Source organism: Zootoca vivipara, chromosome 14 (genome assembly GCF_965207765.1).
Source record: "Zootoca vivipara chromosome 14, rZooViv2.hap1.1, whole genome shotgun sequence".
NCBI lineage: Eukaryota > Metazoa > Chordata > Lepidosauria > Squamata > Lacertidae > Zootoca > Zootoca vivipara.
The window spans coordinates 9,394,644-9,409,332 of NC_142597.1; the positions used below are offsets into that span (position 1 = coordinate 9,394,644).

At 43.6% G+C, this 14,689-nt stretch overlaps 1 protein-coding gene across 2 annotated transcripts in view; it reads right to left on the reverse strand.

Annotated features, from left to right (window-relative positions):
* Positions 1-14,689, reverse strand: part of UNC5D (unc-5 netrin receptor D) — a 405,607-nt gene that overhangs the window by 114,086 nt on the left and 276,832 nt on the right. For both annotated transcript variants that reach the window (XM_035140077.3, XM_060268544.2), the window contains exon 5: positions 6,176-6,356. In XM_035140077.3, coding sequence (XP_034995968.1) covers positions 6,176-6,356 — 181 coding nt within the window. The remainder of the gene's footprint in view (positions 1-6,175; positions 6,357-14,689) is intronic.

The window sequence follows — 14,689 nt, forward strand, 5'->3', positions numbered from 1 at the left end:
TGCCACATGCCAGTGGTAGGTGGGGCCAGAGCCCAAATTGGTACCCCTCTCTCTTCCTTGTTTTCTGTTAGCTGCCTGGAAAAGGATAGTTAGTATGGCAATGGCCACTGCTAAGTGGAAGAACTTCTGCTTTGCAATCCTTGCCAGGAGGGCTGGGAGAGTCCCCTGTCCGAAACCTTAGAGAGTACCGTATTTTTCCATGTATTGGACGAGGTTTTTTGACACAAAATCATGTCAAAAAACTGGGGTCATCCAATAAACGGATAGTGGCATGGGGGGGGGAGACGCCACTGTGCACAGGGAACGATCTGGGGCCACTGGCTAGTGGCGCACAGCTTCCCCCGATGTCGCAGCACTCCCTGGATTGTTTCCCGTGCGCAGCAGCAGTGGGGGAAGTTGCCCTGCAGCCAACCACCTGGCTGGCTGGAGGGCATCTTCCCTCGAGGGAAACACTCCCTTTCCTGCCCACAGCTTGGGGGGGAGGGGAGGGAGAGGCTCAACAACTTTGGGCCAGCTCCCCTCATTTTCTTAAAATTGAGTCCCGCAAAATAGGGAGGGGGGGGTTCCTTATACACAGGGACATCTAATAGACGGAAAAGCATGGTAATTGCCAGTCAGGGCAGACAAGACTGAGCTACATGGACAGGGGCGTAGCCAGGATGAAAATCAGGGGGGGGAAGGGGCGGGGAGCAAGGGGCGGGGCCAAGGGGCGGGGGCGGGGCCACATCGGAGCAGCCCGAAATCGGGCTGCTCCGACTCCCTCCTCCCCCTCCGCGATAGGAAGGGACGAGGGGGAGCCAGGATCAGTCCGAAATCGGGCTGCTCCGACTCCCTCCTCCCCCTCCACGATCGGAAGGGACGAGGGGGAGCCAGGATCAGCCCGAAATCGGGCTGCTCCGACTCCCTCCTCCCCCTCCGCGATAGGAAGGGACGAGGGGGAGCCAGGATCAGCCCGAAATCGGGCTGCTCCGACTCCCTCCTCCCCCTCCACGATCGGAAGGGACGAGGGGGAGCCAGGATCAGCCCGAAATCGGGCTGCTCTGACTCCCTCCTCCCCCTCCGCGATAGGAAGGGACGAGGGGGAGCCAGGATCAACCCGAAATCGGGCTGCTCCGATCCCCTCCTCCCCCTCTGCAATCGCTGGGGCAGGTGGAGGGAAAGCCCCAGAGCCGCGCAAAGCGGTTGCCTGGCTTTCCCTCCGCCCGCCCCACAGCCAGCCGGCTAGAAGGGACGTCTCCCTTCTCCCTTGCTGGCTGTGGGGCGGAGGGAGGGAAAGCCAGCCAAACGCTTTGCGCGGCTCTGGTGCTTTCCCGCCGCCCGCCCCACAGCCAGCCAGGGAGAAGGGAGACGGCACCGGGCGGGCAGTGGGGCAGGCTGGCCAGTGGCCCTGCTTCTAGGGGGGGCAATTGCCCCCTCCTGCCCCCCCTGCCTACGCCCATGTACATGGACCAATGGTCTGCCTGGGTAGACAGTATCTTTTCCATGTGGCAACATCCAGAAGTTGAACCATCTGCTTTGCATGTAGAAATTCAGTCCCCAGCATCTTCAGGTAGGTCTGGGAGAGACCCATGTCTGAAACCCTGGAGTGTCACTGCCGGTCTGACTTGGTACGGTATAAGGCAATTTCCTATGCTCCTCTCTCTGCCACCCTCCCTTTGCAAATGGGGCCCTGGGTAATTCTTTTTTTAGTATTTGCTTATTTGTTAAATTCCTTTCTCATCTTTCCACCAAATGGCCCTCCAAGGTGGCTAACAGCAATAACATATAAATTAAGATCAGTTTCATCTAGGAAAATCCAGAGGAAGGAGATTGAGCAAACAGTTGGCCATCGTTATTAACTTTGGTGTGTCTACTCTGAACATAGCTGCCAAGTTTTCCCTTTTCTCGCGAGGAAGCCTATTCAGCATAAGGGAAAATCCCTTTAAAAAAGGGATAACTTGGCAGCTATGACTCTGAATAGAACTTGCATTGGATGCAACAGAAAGAGTCTTCTGGCACCTTAAAGGTGAACTAATTTACTATTGCATTAGTTTTCATGGACTGCGGTCCACTTCATCAGTAGCATGAAGTGTTATCCTGAATTTTGGGTGTGTATATACACTTGGCAGATTGTTAAGTGAGGTCAAGGGGAAATGTAATGCGGAAAAAGTACAGACAGTGATAATTACATACGGTACTTAACAGTGGTTATTCATAAAATAGTTGCCTGTTACATTGAGAACTGTTTAGGGAATCAGCGCTATTAAGTATGTAATTATCACTGTAGTTTTCTGCATTTCATTTCCCTCTGAACCCACTTTTACCACCACCCCAAAAAAAAAACCCCATGTGGCTATCTGAACACACACCTGGATAAAATGGCTTAAATCTAATGAAGTGGAATATACTCTATAAAAGCTTATGGCATAATAAAATTATTTGTTTTTAACTTGCCACAAAATCCATTTTATTTTTGCTATAAAAAACCCTTAAGAACTTAGGCTGTCCATGGGCCAAGAACGACTTGCCATCTGCTCTCTTTGAACTTAGTTGCCAGTTTGTGGTCAGTGTTGCAGTTGTTTGTGGGTTTTTTTTTTTTAAGACCCCCACACTTCCTTTTTCTTTTCTTTTCTTTCCCTCTCTTATTTCATAGTGAATGCCTTCCTTCAAAAACAACAACAACAACAAAAACCCCAACCACAACCAAAGACACACAATGACTCAGTACTTGGAATGAAGTAGCTCAGCCCAAAGAAGTTTACTGGACTAGTTGAAAAAGTCTCTGACCTACATCTGAAAATAGTTCCCATACTTTCCTTTTTAAAAAGGTGCTTCAATCAGACATCTAGGGAAAAAGTTAGGAAGCAAACTGTGGCGACAATTTTCTAATGCTTATTGGGCAGATATGGAGACATTGTTATTGCTAAGGATGTTTAGTCATTTAATCACTGTTGCTAAGCAATCAGAAGGAAGCAATGTGAGGCACTTCCTATATATTTCCTGGTAAAGAGATCTGTTCTCTTCCAACAGGAGCAGTGCATTTTAGAACTGTGTGACTGGCATACATTAAACAGGGTAATTCTTTTCTGTTATGGAAACACAATTATGAGGAAAGCTTCATTAGCTGATATTCAGTCTTAAAAAAATGTCTTACTTGTGTAGCCTCTGATTTGCTTTGGAACCCAATATTTCAGAACAACAGCTTGTAACATTCTGAATGCTGATTTATATAAAAAAAATTTTTTTGCAGAGGATAAACTTCTTATGAACTAAAAAGAAATCATCCAGATGAACTCAGACCAAAACAGTTTGTTTTGTAAAAGTATGAACTTTAATAGGAACAGGTTCCTTTTTGGAAAGCATGAACTTGAAATAGAACTAGTTCCTTTCTAATTTACACTTTCTAAGCACTGTAGTGAACATTGTCGCCAAGTCAGTTTGGTAATTAGTTATTTCACATATTCAATTAACACTATGTATTGGAGCTTGCCCGTTTGTAATGGCATTTTAGTGAAAGAGGTGTTAAGTTATCAGGAAAGTGTGCTCCGAAGTGTTCTCGTGAATTTTTGGGACTGCCAATCAAAAAATGGGGTTTCAAAGCTTTCCTTTAATGGCTTTTTAATTGATATTGCTGTTAACTGTTTATTCTATTCACTAATTAAAATGCATATCACAATTTCTTGGTCCAAATTATATTTTTAGACTAGCTAAGGAGGGGTTTTCCACTACTCATTAATCACAGATAAGTCTTTTTGGGGGGGGGATCCAAACTGTGAGGGACAGAAACTATAGACAGCCGCCTCCCATCTTAACCACAAGCTCTTCCCCAAGCACAAGTGGGAGCGGGGAGGGGGGTGTCTCTAGCGAGGAATCAGGAAGTAGGAGCCAGGGCTCGGGCAAGGTAGCCGAGCCAAGGCGCCGCTTGGGAACGGAAGGGGGAAGCAGGGAAGCAGCGGGAAGAAGACCGATCCCAGCGACCCCGGAATTGCGCAGGAAACGTCGTGGGCGGAGATTTATTATCCACAGGCTTCTTTGCTGGAGGAAAACGCGGGAATCTCCATTCGGAGGTTCTGCACCCGACTGACAACATGTACATAGTACTGTTTCAGCACTGTAAATAGACTGCACTGAATAAAAAGATAAAATGCAGAGCTGTGAGGAGTCGTTACTCTAGAGTAGCCACCAGCGCCACTGTGACACAAACATACCAAGCAAACTCGATCCAAGGAGCCCTTTTTCACATGTACAGTGGAAGCACCTTCTAAATCGTGCTTCAGCCTTGTGAAGGAGGAACATACATTCATTTCATGATCAATAGAATAATGAAACAAATGGGAAGGAATTCATTTTAGTTACATTAACAAGCTGAGTTCAGAAGGGGCATCTAAGCATTTCTTCTGATCTTGAATTAATTTACTTTTAGTTTTGTTTTCTTTCTCCTGAATGCCGCAGGCAGGTCAATCAGATTGTCCTATGCTTTTGTTTACTTGTGTTTTTATGAAGAGAAAACACACATACCACACACAAGTAAAAGTGTCAAACAATCTGATAAGTCTTCTTATCTGCACAGAACCCACTAATTATGCCAAGGCCAAGCCCTAGAAATAAATAAAATGGAAATCCTCATGAAATCATTGAGAAAGAGAGAGAGAAGAAGAAGAAGAAAGGGAGGGAGGGAGGCCTTCTACAGGAGTCAATAGGCTCTTCTGCTATAGTCCTTACAAATGCTTGCCTGGCTATTCAGGATGACAGAAAGCATCTCCCTGAAGTAAGACATTATGATTTTGTTATACTAATGACTTGGAAGAAGAGGAGGAGCAGCAGGAGGAGAATCTTCAGTTAGATGAGACTTCCCTTGTTTCAGTCCAAAAAGCTCACCTCTTTCTTTAATTTTGAGAGGCAAGTGGAATAAATCCTGGAACTCCTTACTTCAACTCTGCTGCTTCTGAGAAAGGAGGGATTTCATTCAGTTAACCTCTAGTTACAGGTAGGTAGCCGTGTTGGTCTGACGTAGTCGAAACAAAATAATAAAAATTCCTTCGTGTGCATGCACACTTCTTCAGACACGAAAGCTCATGCCAATGACAAACTTAGTTGGTCCATAGCTGCCAAGTTTTCCCTTTTCTCGCGAGGAAGCCTATTCAGCATAAGGGAAAATCCCTTTAAAAAAGGGATAACTTGGCAGCTATGAGTTGGTCTCTAAGGTGCTACTGGAAGTTAAGCTCTAGGTAGACTTAGTATGAGGAAATCTTGGGACTCCTCAACACAATGGGAAGACTCTGGAGGTCTACATAACTATGGTCTGACATACCATACCACCTGTGATTTCTGCCCATTCTGCAGCATTTACACTACACAAAAGTCAATATTCCCACTCCTTGTTGTAGCCCCTGTGGAAAACAAAACAAAAACAAAAGAGGAAGGAGATACATTGCCACCTTCTGCTGGACTTTGAATCACTTTTGAGTGATTGGTGCCGTTTGCCCAATTCCTGATTATCCACTTTTTATCCAAATAAGAGAGGGGGCAGGGAGAGGGGAAGAGAGGGGGGAGGGAGAATACAAGGTTGTTTTCCCACTGTGTTAGTTTTTTGCTGTTTGAAGACAGAAAATTTTCTGGCTCCCTTGTCTTTTGCTTTTCTGCAAAAAAAGAACAAGCCAAAATTGATGCATAGTTCCTTTAAGGGTGCTTCCAGTCTGGGGTTTTAAGTTGAAAATTGGGTTGTTCTGACACTGTTCACACACTGCAGCTTATAGTCTTATGTTAATACATACAGAACTGATGAATACTTAAGCGGCCAAGAACGGGAGATCAGCAGGATCTCTCTCCCCCCACTCTCTCCTCCCCACTCCCCATGCATCCAAAAACATGTTTGTTGGTGTGTGCAAATCTCACACTTTTAAAATCAATTTAAATATTCATTAAAAACCTTCTTCTGCTTAAACTTAATGAATGCTTTGGTGGTGTTTCCTGCTTAGCAGGGGGTTGGACTGGATGGCCCTTGTGGTCTCTTCCAACTCTATGATTCTATATTATTATTATTATTATTATTATTATTATTATTATTATTATTTCTTAATAAAAATGTGTTCTGCTTTTCATTGGAAGATGACAGAGCTGTTTAACTTGTGAACTGTACTGATCAACAGATTAGCATTTCCAAGCTAAGAAGTTATAGCATTTCACACCCACTGACCGTACACCACAACAGTGGCTGACAGGCTTCTTCTCTTGGCAACTATGTTGGCTGCCATACATGTGTAGTTCCCAGAATCGGAGAGGCGCGCTTGGCGGATGATCAGGTTGTGATCTGCTCGGGTGTCAATGTTCTCATCCTGCTCAGCATCAACAGGTTCTTCATTCTTCAGCCATTCCACCTGGAGAGAGAAAACATGAGGGGTGGATTAATGGGATGAATTTACTTTGTTTATATTCCACCTCTCCAGAATTGAAGATGATGGACAACATTAGTCACCTAATGAAATTGATTGGCAGTACAATCAGGGCAGAGAGAGGAAAGCATATTTCCATATCGTATGTTTGTTGTATAAAATTTACTGCTGCAATTTGCAAGGGGGTTAGAGAAATTCATGCACAGCAGTGATCAGGGATCAGTATTGGGCCAAGGCATTTTGCTACCTGAGGCAAAGTGCAAAGATGGCAGCCCTCCATTCCACATACAGAAGCCACCTGGAATGACAGCTGAATCTTACTTCAAAGGTAGCAATGGAATAAGCTAGCGCACTTGAGGGGCAACAAAGTAGTTATGGTGGTACAAGACAGACTACATGGCACACATAGCTCTGCCCTGCAGCATTTGAGGGCTGAGGAGGGCTATCTCCACTGCCTCTTAGCATCTGCTGCATGAGGAAATCATTACACTTTGCCTAATGGTGGGACCGGCCCAATCAGCAATGATGGCTATATGGAACTTCCATGTTCTGAGACACCCTGCCAATGGATATCATTTCAAACAAGTTACAACATTTCACATCCACTGAGGAGGCAACAGCAGGTTAGAGCTGCTACCTTCATGAGCTGCTAGTGGACTTCCTGGAAGAATCTAGTTAGACATTATGGAAAAGAAGATACTATGCAGAATTCATCATGCGAAAGGCTGGACTAGATGAATCCCAAGCCGGAATTAAGATTGCCGGAAGAAATATCAACAACCTCAGATATGCAGATGACACAACCTTGATGGCAGAAAGCGAGGAGGAATTAAAGAACCTTTTAATGAGGGTGAAAGAGGAGAGCGCAAAATATGGTCTGAAGCTCAACATCAAAAAAACCAAGATCATGGCCACTGGTCCCATCACCTCCTGGAAAATAGAAGGGGAAGAAATGGAGGCAGTGAGAGATTTTACCTTCTTGGGCTCCTTGATCACTGCAGATGGTGACAGCAGTCACGAAATTAAAAGACGCCTGCTTCTTGGGAGAAAAGCAATGACAAACCTAGACAGCATCTTAAAAAGCAGAGACATCACCTTGCCGACAAAGGTCCGTATAGTTAAAGCTATGGTTTTCCCAGTAGTGATGTATGGAAGTGAGAGCTGGACCATAAAGAAGGCTGATCGCCGAAGAATTGATGCTTTTGAATTATGGTGCTGGAGGAGACTCTTGAGAGTCCCATGGACTGCAAGAAGATCAAACCTATCCATTCTGAAGGAAATCAGCCCTGAGTGCTCCCTGGAAGGACAGATCGTGAAGCTGAGGCTCCAATACTTTGGCCACCTCATGAGAAGAGAAGAATCCTTGGAAAAGACCCTGATGTTGGGAAAGATTGAGGGCACTAGGAGAAGGGGACGTCAGAGGACAAGATGGTTGGACAGTGTTCTCGAAGCTACGAACATGAGTTTGACCAAACTGCGGGAGGCAGTGCAAGACAGGAGTGCCTGGCGTGCTATGGTCCATGGGGTCACGAAGAGTCGGACACGACTAAACGACTAAACAACAACAATGCTCAATGCACCTTTGATAACATACAGAAGTGCTGTTCTTAAATGAAAGATTAATCCACAACTGTCCTTAAGGGCCTTTTCACACATTGGGTGATATCCAATAAATGTGTCCCATTAGGTCCAGAATTTCTACTTGCACAATGGGGCTTTCCTCCATCACCTGTACATTTCCCCAATCTGTTCCAGCAGGTTGGGAAAACCCCTAGAACATATTTAGGGGGTTCACAGGATAAGTAAAGTGGGAATGCCTTGTTGCAAAATCCTGGAACTGACAGGATCATTATTTGGTGATATTTGAGTTCTAACCGCTGCATTTTTTGCATGTATGTGAATACACTTTTTATTTCAGAATTTATCTAAAATTGTGAAACATGAATGTTACCGATAGACTGCAACAAGAAAATCAGACATATACAAACATACATAAGTAGAAACGAACTGAGTAATCAAAGGTGGACAAAAATGAGAGGATGGATATCCACATTAAACAAATTTAGTCAAAATCTAGAGGATTGATATTAACCAATTAATATTCTACCCTCATTCGGCAATGATGCTCACTTTCTCTCAACTACTTCACATATTTATTATTAGGATAAGCTGTGTTGGCAGTCCCAAGATCCTTGAAGGAAGAGTATGATAAACATTAAAAAGAAACTGGTACCATAGGATTTCTTGAGTCACAAAACAACCAATGGCCTGCTGAATGATGAAGATCACAAGCAAATGTGGGATATCTACAGAACAAGAGAAGCAAACCCTTCATATGTTCCTTCCTTCCTAATAAAACTGAAACAATAGGCTGATATGGCCATAATGCCAAACCAGTCTTCAGGCTTGCATATTCGCCCCACCTCATCCAGCTTGACTGCAAGGAATCTGACAGTTTTTGCATCCTTTTCTGATTAACCACAGCTTGCCATCTCACCCCAAAGCAGTCAAACTGTGATTGATCTTAACTACTGCTAGTGGAAGCAAGCCAAGTTCAAATGAGGGTTCATGAAGCCGGCTTGTTTCAAGCGTTCATAGTAAAGATTAACTGCAGTTTATAGTTGAAATGGCATGCCAAACACAACCTATACTGTAGGCAGAAGCTTCTGGTTGCCTCCTTCTCACTGCCATGCCAGGACACAAGCCTGAGGCTCATTTAGGGTTGTCTTCATAATGATAAACCAGGGATGAGGAACCTGTAGTCTTCCCAGGTGTTATTTGACTCCAGCTCCTAACAATCCGCACCATCATGACCAATGATGGTCATTGACCATGGTCATGGATGATGGAAGTTAAAGTCCATCAATATCTGGTGGGCCATTGCTTCCCTATCCCTGCAGTAAACTATGGCTTAGTATTACATGCAAACTAGGCCAGCCTCTTGGAACAGAGAACAGCCTCCATCTAGACCTGAAGCAGAAAGAAGCCTCAAGCTTCCAAATATTTCATATACAGCACATCTTTAAGAAACAACAAGCTGTGAATCACATATACATAAGAATTCCCGGAAACACTGGCAAGATATTATTTCACCCTGGAGCTGGCACAAAGCTGCTTAAACTAAACCACATAGAGCTAATTGGCATTGCAAAGCAGGTAAATTTCAAGGCAGAATCAGCTGTCTCAATCAAAATATGAGAGGGCTCAGGATCCAGGTTCAGTGGCATCCACAAGAATGAGCAAAAGGCAGTGAAGTAACAATTTATTTCCATGTCTCAAACTCAGACAGATAACCTCAGCTGGAAACCAGGAGAAGAAGGGCTTGTAACGTGCAGGTAATCAGCTTATGGATCTGCAGGCTACAGGCATTCATTAGCACACTGTTCTGTGCAGATGGTTGGCAATTTGTAGATTTTCTAGTTTATAAACAAATCTGCGGCCACCGACCATCACAGCCAATTAGACTCCATGCCAAGTAGCAGGCTCTTTTTGCAATGCCATCCGTCACATTGGTTAGCTAGGGACAGAAGGAGCAAAAACAGACTTACCCTGCACTCCTCACATCTCTGCAAGATGACACTGTTGGGAGGGAGTGGAGGGGGGAAACCAACAGCAAGGAATTTGGAATGACCAGGCAGTGTTACATTGGCATACCAGCTAACAAGCCATGAGTGAATTGCATGATCCTTGGGTTTAGCTTAAAGTCACCAGGCAATAATACAGGGGTAGTCAACATGATGCTCTCCAGATGTTGATGGATTACAGATCCCATCATCCCTGATCACTGACCATTTGGCTTAGGCTGATGGGAGTTGTAGTCCCTGGTCTTCTTAGCTAATGTCTGTTTTCCTTTAGATCTTCACCACCACAACCTCTGGCTTTTTTTCATTATCATACTCTCTCTGGCAGAAACTCATGAACCGCATAAGAAAGGTCAAAATTGTGCCTATGGGGTATTTTCCATCTTGTCTCCACATGTCAGGGACTGGGTAGAGGAGGAATAGTGGAGAGTGCCTCCCCAGCTTGACCCTTCCAGGGAGGAGGAAGAGGAAGACAGTTCAGCTTTACAACAGGGGTTTGAGGGAGGGCACAGCTCAGAGGAAGGTGAGGGGGAAAGTTGGGAAATAATGGGAGAGGAGGAGGTGGAAGCAGCAGCAGGGGGGCGACAGCTGGTGGACACTGTATTTAGAAAGCATTCCAGACCCCCGTCTCCCAGAACCCGGCGAGCCTGGAAAGTAGAGCCTGGAAAGAGAGCAAAGAACTCAAACAGAAGGCACTTAGCAGCACCTGTAAGAGAGGTGATGAGAATGACAAATGAAGTGGGAGAGACGGGGGCTGGGAGAAACAAATGAGATTCACATTCACGTGGGAGATTCACATGGGACAGCGCCATTATCCAAGAGGCTGGGTTCTATAGCCTCTCTCTGTAAATACTGAATAAAAAGTGGATGGTAAGAAACATTTCCTTGTCTCTGTACGTTCCTGAGCAATCGGCCAGGAGTTGCTGGCAGCAGCCTGACACCACACTGCAGAGAGCAACTTAGAGATCATTGCACTTAGGAAGACAGGGCCATTCCTTCTTCCCTTAGTATCCCTCTTGGGTGTTGGCAGAGAGAATCTTCTTGGTAGTTCCACCACCCTCAGAAGTTCAGGGAATGCCAGCCTTGGAGAGGGCATTCTTTATGGCAGCCCCTAAATTGTGGACCTCCATCCCCACAGTGGTGTATCTGGCACCTTTCTTAAATAGTTCCTGTCATATGCTGAAGATGCACCTCTTCAACCTGACATTTGTTGCCTTTGGCCCCATCCACACTAAACGCTTAAAGCAGCATCATAGCATTTTAACAGTCACAACTCTCCCCCCTCCAAAAAAAAAAAATCCTGCAAACGGTTGTTTGTAATGGGTGTTGTTGTTGTTGTTGTTGTTGTTGTTGTTGATAATAAATAATAATAATAATAATAATAATAATAATAATAATAATAATAATAATAATAATAATTCATTATTTATACCCCGCCCATCTGGCTGTTAAACATTAAAAGCTTCCCTAGACAGGGCTGATGTCTTCTGAAAATCTGATAGTTGTTTATTTCCTTCACATCTGATGGGAGGGCATTCCACAGGAATTTGTGAAAAATTGCCCACAAAAATAAAGAGGGTGGTGATTAAATCTGGGGTAGGGGGGGGGGAGGAAGAATCTTTCTCAGAATTATGTTCACTGCTGCCAGGAACCACAAAACAACACAAAAGAAGTAAAGTGATTTTTATTTTATTTTTTAATGCTCAACTTAGGCTGAATTGGGCCTTTACTTATTACTTACTTATTTACATGGAACCCTTTCACAGGGTGAAACATGCACACCTCCCAATTCTTACATTTAGTAGGGGCAGAAAAGGAACACGACTCTCTTCACCACCATAACCACCCATCCGAGGCAGAAAGACTATTCCACAATTCAATTGACCCAATAAAGGCCACAATAAAATTGAAATGCAAGGGCACAATTACATAAATCAAATGCAGCAATATCGTATAAACCACCCCAAACATAAAAGCCTCCTGTTCCTTCTCCAGAATGTATTCTCATTAATTTAATTTAAATATTTAAAATAATAAATGAAGCAGCTTATTCTGAAAACAAAAACAAAAACGTTCATCTGCCATGGATGCTTTAGGTGAGATTCCTGCATTGCAGGGGGTTGGACTAGATGACCCTTGGGTCCCTTCCAACTCCACAATTATATGATTTTAACTCTTGCAATGCTTACTAATAAAACCAACACATCCCCAAAGGGCAAGCATAGGCACAAATATAACCAAAGGGAAGGAGCAATGACCTCCACCCCGAAAGGTGGCCGTCTCCAATAAATTTGGCTCAGTAAGGTACTCTACAACCTTTTAAATGTGTTTGTGGGAGGGGAGGTTATTGTTTTGTTCTTTTTGTTTTAACTATTTGTTTGTGCTTTGACCTTGTATTTGATATTGGGAAGTACCCCGAGATCTTATGATGAAAGGAGGTATATAAATATGTTAAATAAATAAATACATGCATGCATGCATACAAAAACCATGAACATATGTTTATGCTGCTTTTTTTTCTCTCCCCCAAAGAACTCAGTATTTCATAGGTGAGAGAGATCTATTGTTTTGCCAAGTCTTGTTTTTTCTTTTTGTAAGATTAGTGGAAAGAAAAATGTTTACGTAAATGTGCAGCATTCAAAAAGAATGATGGTCCGAGCAAAGGGAGAACGTTAAGCAGAAGGGACATAAAGCCAGAAGCTCTGAGAGATATGGGGCCAGGTGTAAGGGAGAGCGTGGGACATTGTGCACTTTATATTTGTGAGTTTGGGATTGATGCAGCCCCTACTTGAATTGCATTTGCATTGAATTGAATTGCCCAGCCCCCCAAGAAAAGAATTGGTGCTGTTGTCTGCCACTGTTGTCCAGTGCTTCTAGAGCAGTAGAACTTCAAATAGGCTTCTTTCAAGCATGCAACTGTTTTCCCCTGCTTTGTTCATTTTATTATTTCCAGGAGTTTTGAGTTCCCTTCTGAGGATGTCTCCACAGGAGACAAAAATGAAAAAGAGCTGAGGGAGAAGAAGAGGTGTGAGAGGCTTTGCTGAATTTCCATATCTGAATGGAAACAGGAACTGCAGTTTTAACCTAGAAAGAGAGAGACTAAAGATTCATTAGTATTGAACTCCTTTTTGCTTTATCATGGGTTGCTATTGTGCAAATTGTTCGTAATGGTCTGAAAAATACAGTCATTTCCCTCCAGGATTAGGCTGTCTGAAGATTTTAATGCTTGGATCATGAACTAAATTTCAAAATAAAGGTCTATAGCACACTCTAAATTTATCACACACACCCCCTTCCACCTTGAAATCAGGCATGCTCAGAATTGAAATACTCTTATCAAGCGCTACCAAATAACAAAATGAACTATGAAGGAAATTCAGGGCTAGATGTGGATTAGCTCCACTTCTATATATATATATATATATATATATATATATATATATATATATATATATCGGCAACAAATACATGAGCCTAATCATAAATTTGCTCCAATTATGTCCAGTTAGGAAGGAGCAGCTTTCAACATTATCCAAATGAAATCATTTAAGCACATTGCAGGTAAGGGGAGTTAGAATTAGCACAATCCATTTGCCTAATAGGTCCATGGATATACATCTTTGCGTTGATTCTCCAAACATCGCAGGTGAAGGAGAAATCAACTAAGCATGCATTTGACAAAGGAGGACTTCAGTGACCCTTAAGATAATGAACTCAATATTACACTTGGTCTATGTAAAATTAATCAAACTAATGTAGCACATGTGAATTAAATCAAATGGCTTTATGTCAACTTAAGCCTCACTTACTCCCTGGAACAGGGGTCAGCAAACTTTTTCAGCAGAGGGCTCATCCATTGTCCCTCAGACCCTGTGGGCGCACGGACAGTATTTTGGGAAAAAATAAAATGAGCGTATTCCTATGCCCCACAAACAACCCAGAGATGCATTTAAAATAAAAGCACACATTCTACCAGGCAGAGGGCCTTCTCGGTAGTGGCACCCACCCTGTGGAATGCCCTCCCACCAGATGTCAAAGAGAAAAAAACATCTGCCAGACTTTTAGAAGACATCTGAAAGCAGCCCTGCTTAGGGAAGCTTTTGATGTTTAACAGACCAGTGTATTTTAATATTTTGTTGGAAGCTGCCCAGAGTGGCTGGGGAAACCCAGCCAGATGGGCGGAGTATAAATAATAAATTATTATTATTATTATTATTACTCATGTAAAAACACTAGGCAGACCCCACAAATAACCCAGAGATGCATTTTAAATAAAAGGACTCATTCTGCTCATGTAAAAGCACATTGATTCCCAGACCGTCCACAGGGCCGGATCTGGCCCTCGGGCCTTAGGTTGCCTACCCATGCCCTGGAAAGTTTACATAGGACTGCAGCATGAACATGCTCCCCATGCCTATTTCCCATCCTCACCTCCAGAACAGAACTGTCCATCTTCCAGCACACCAGGTAACTGGAATGTAAGAAGGGACTTCTTTTCATCAAGCGCTATATATTTCATGCAGCGCTGTTTCCATGCCACTGCAGGTCATCTTTTGCCCCAAACTACATTATTCGCCTCACCGTCTGCTGTGGCAAAATTATACAACACACACAATTCATGTAATTAATTACATAAACAATGTTGTTATTCCACCTCAATCATTTCAATGCAAAGGAAACACAACATACCTGCCAAGTTCCTGCCGGAACAAATAGGAGAAGGAGGCATTGCTTGGA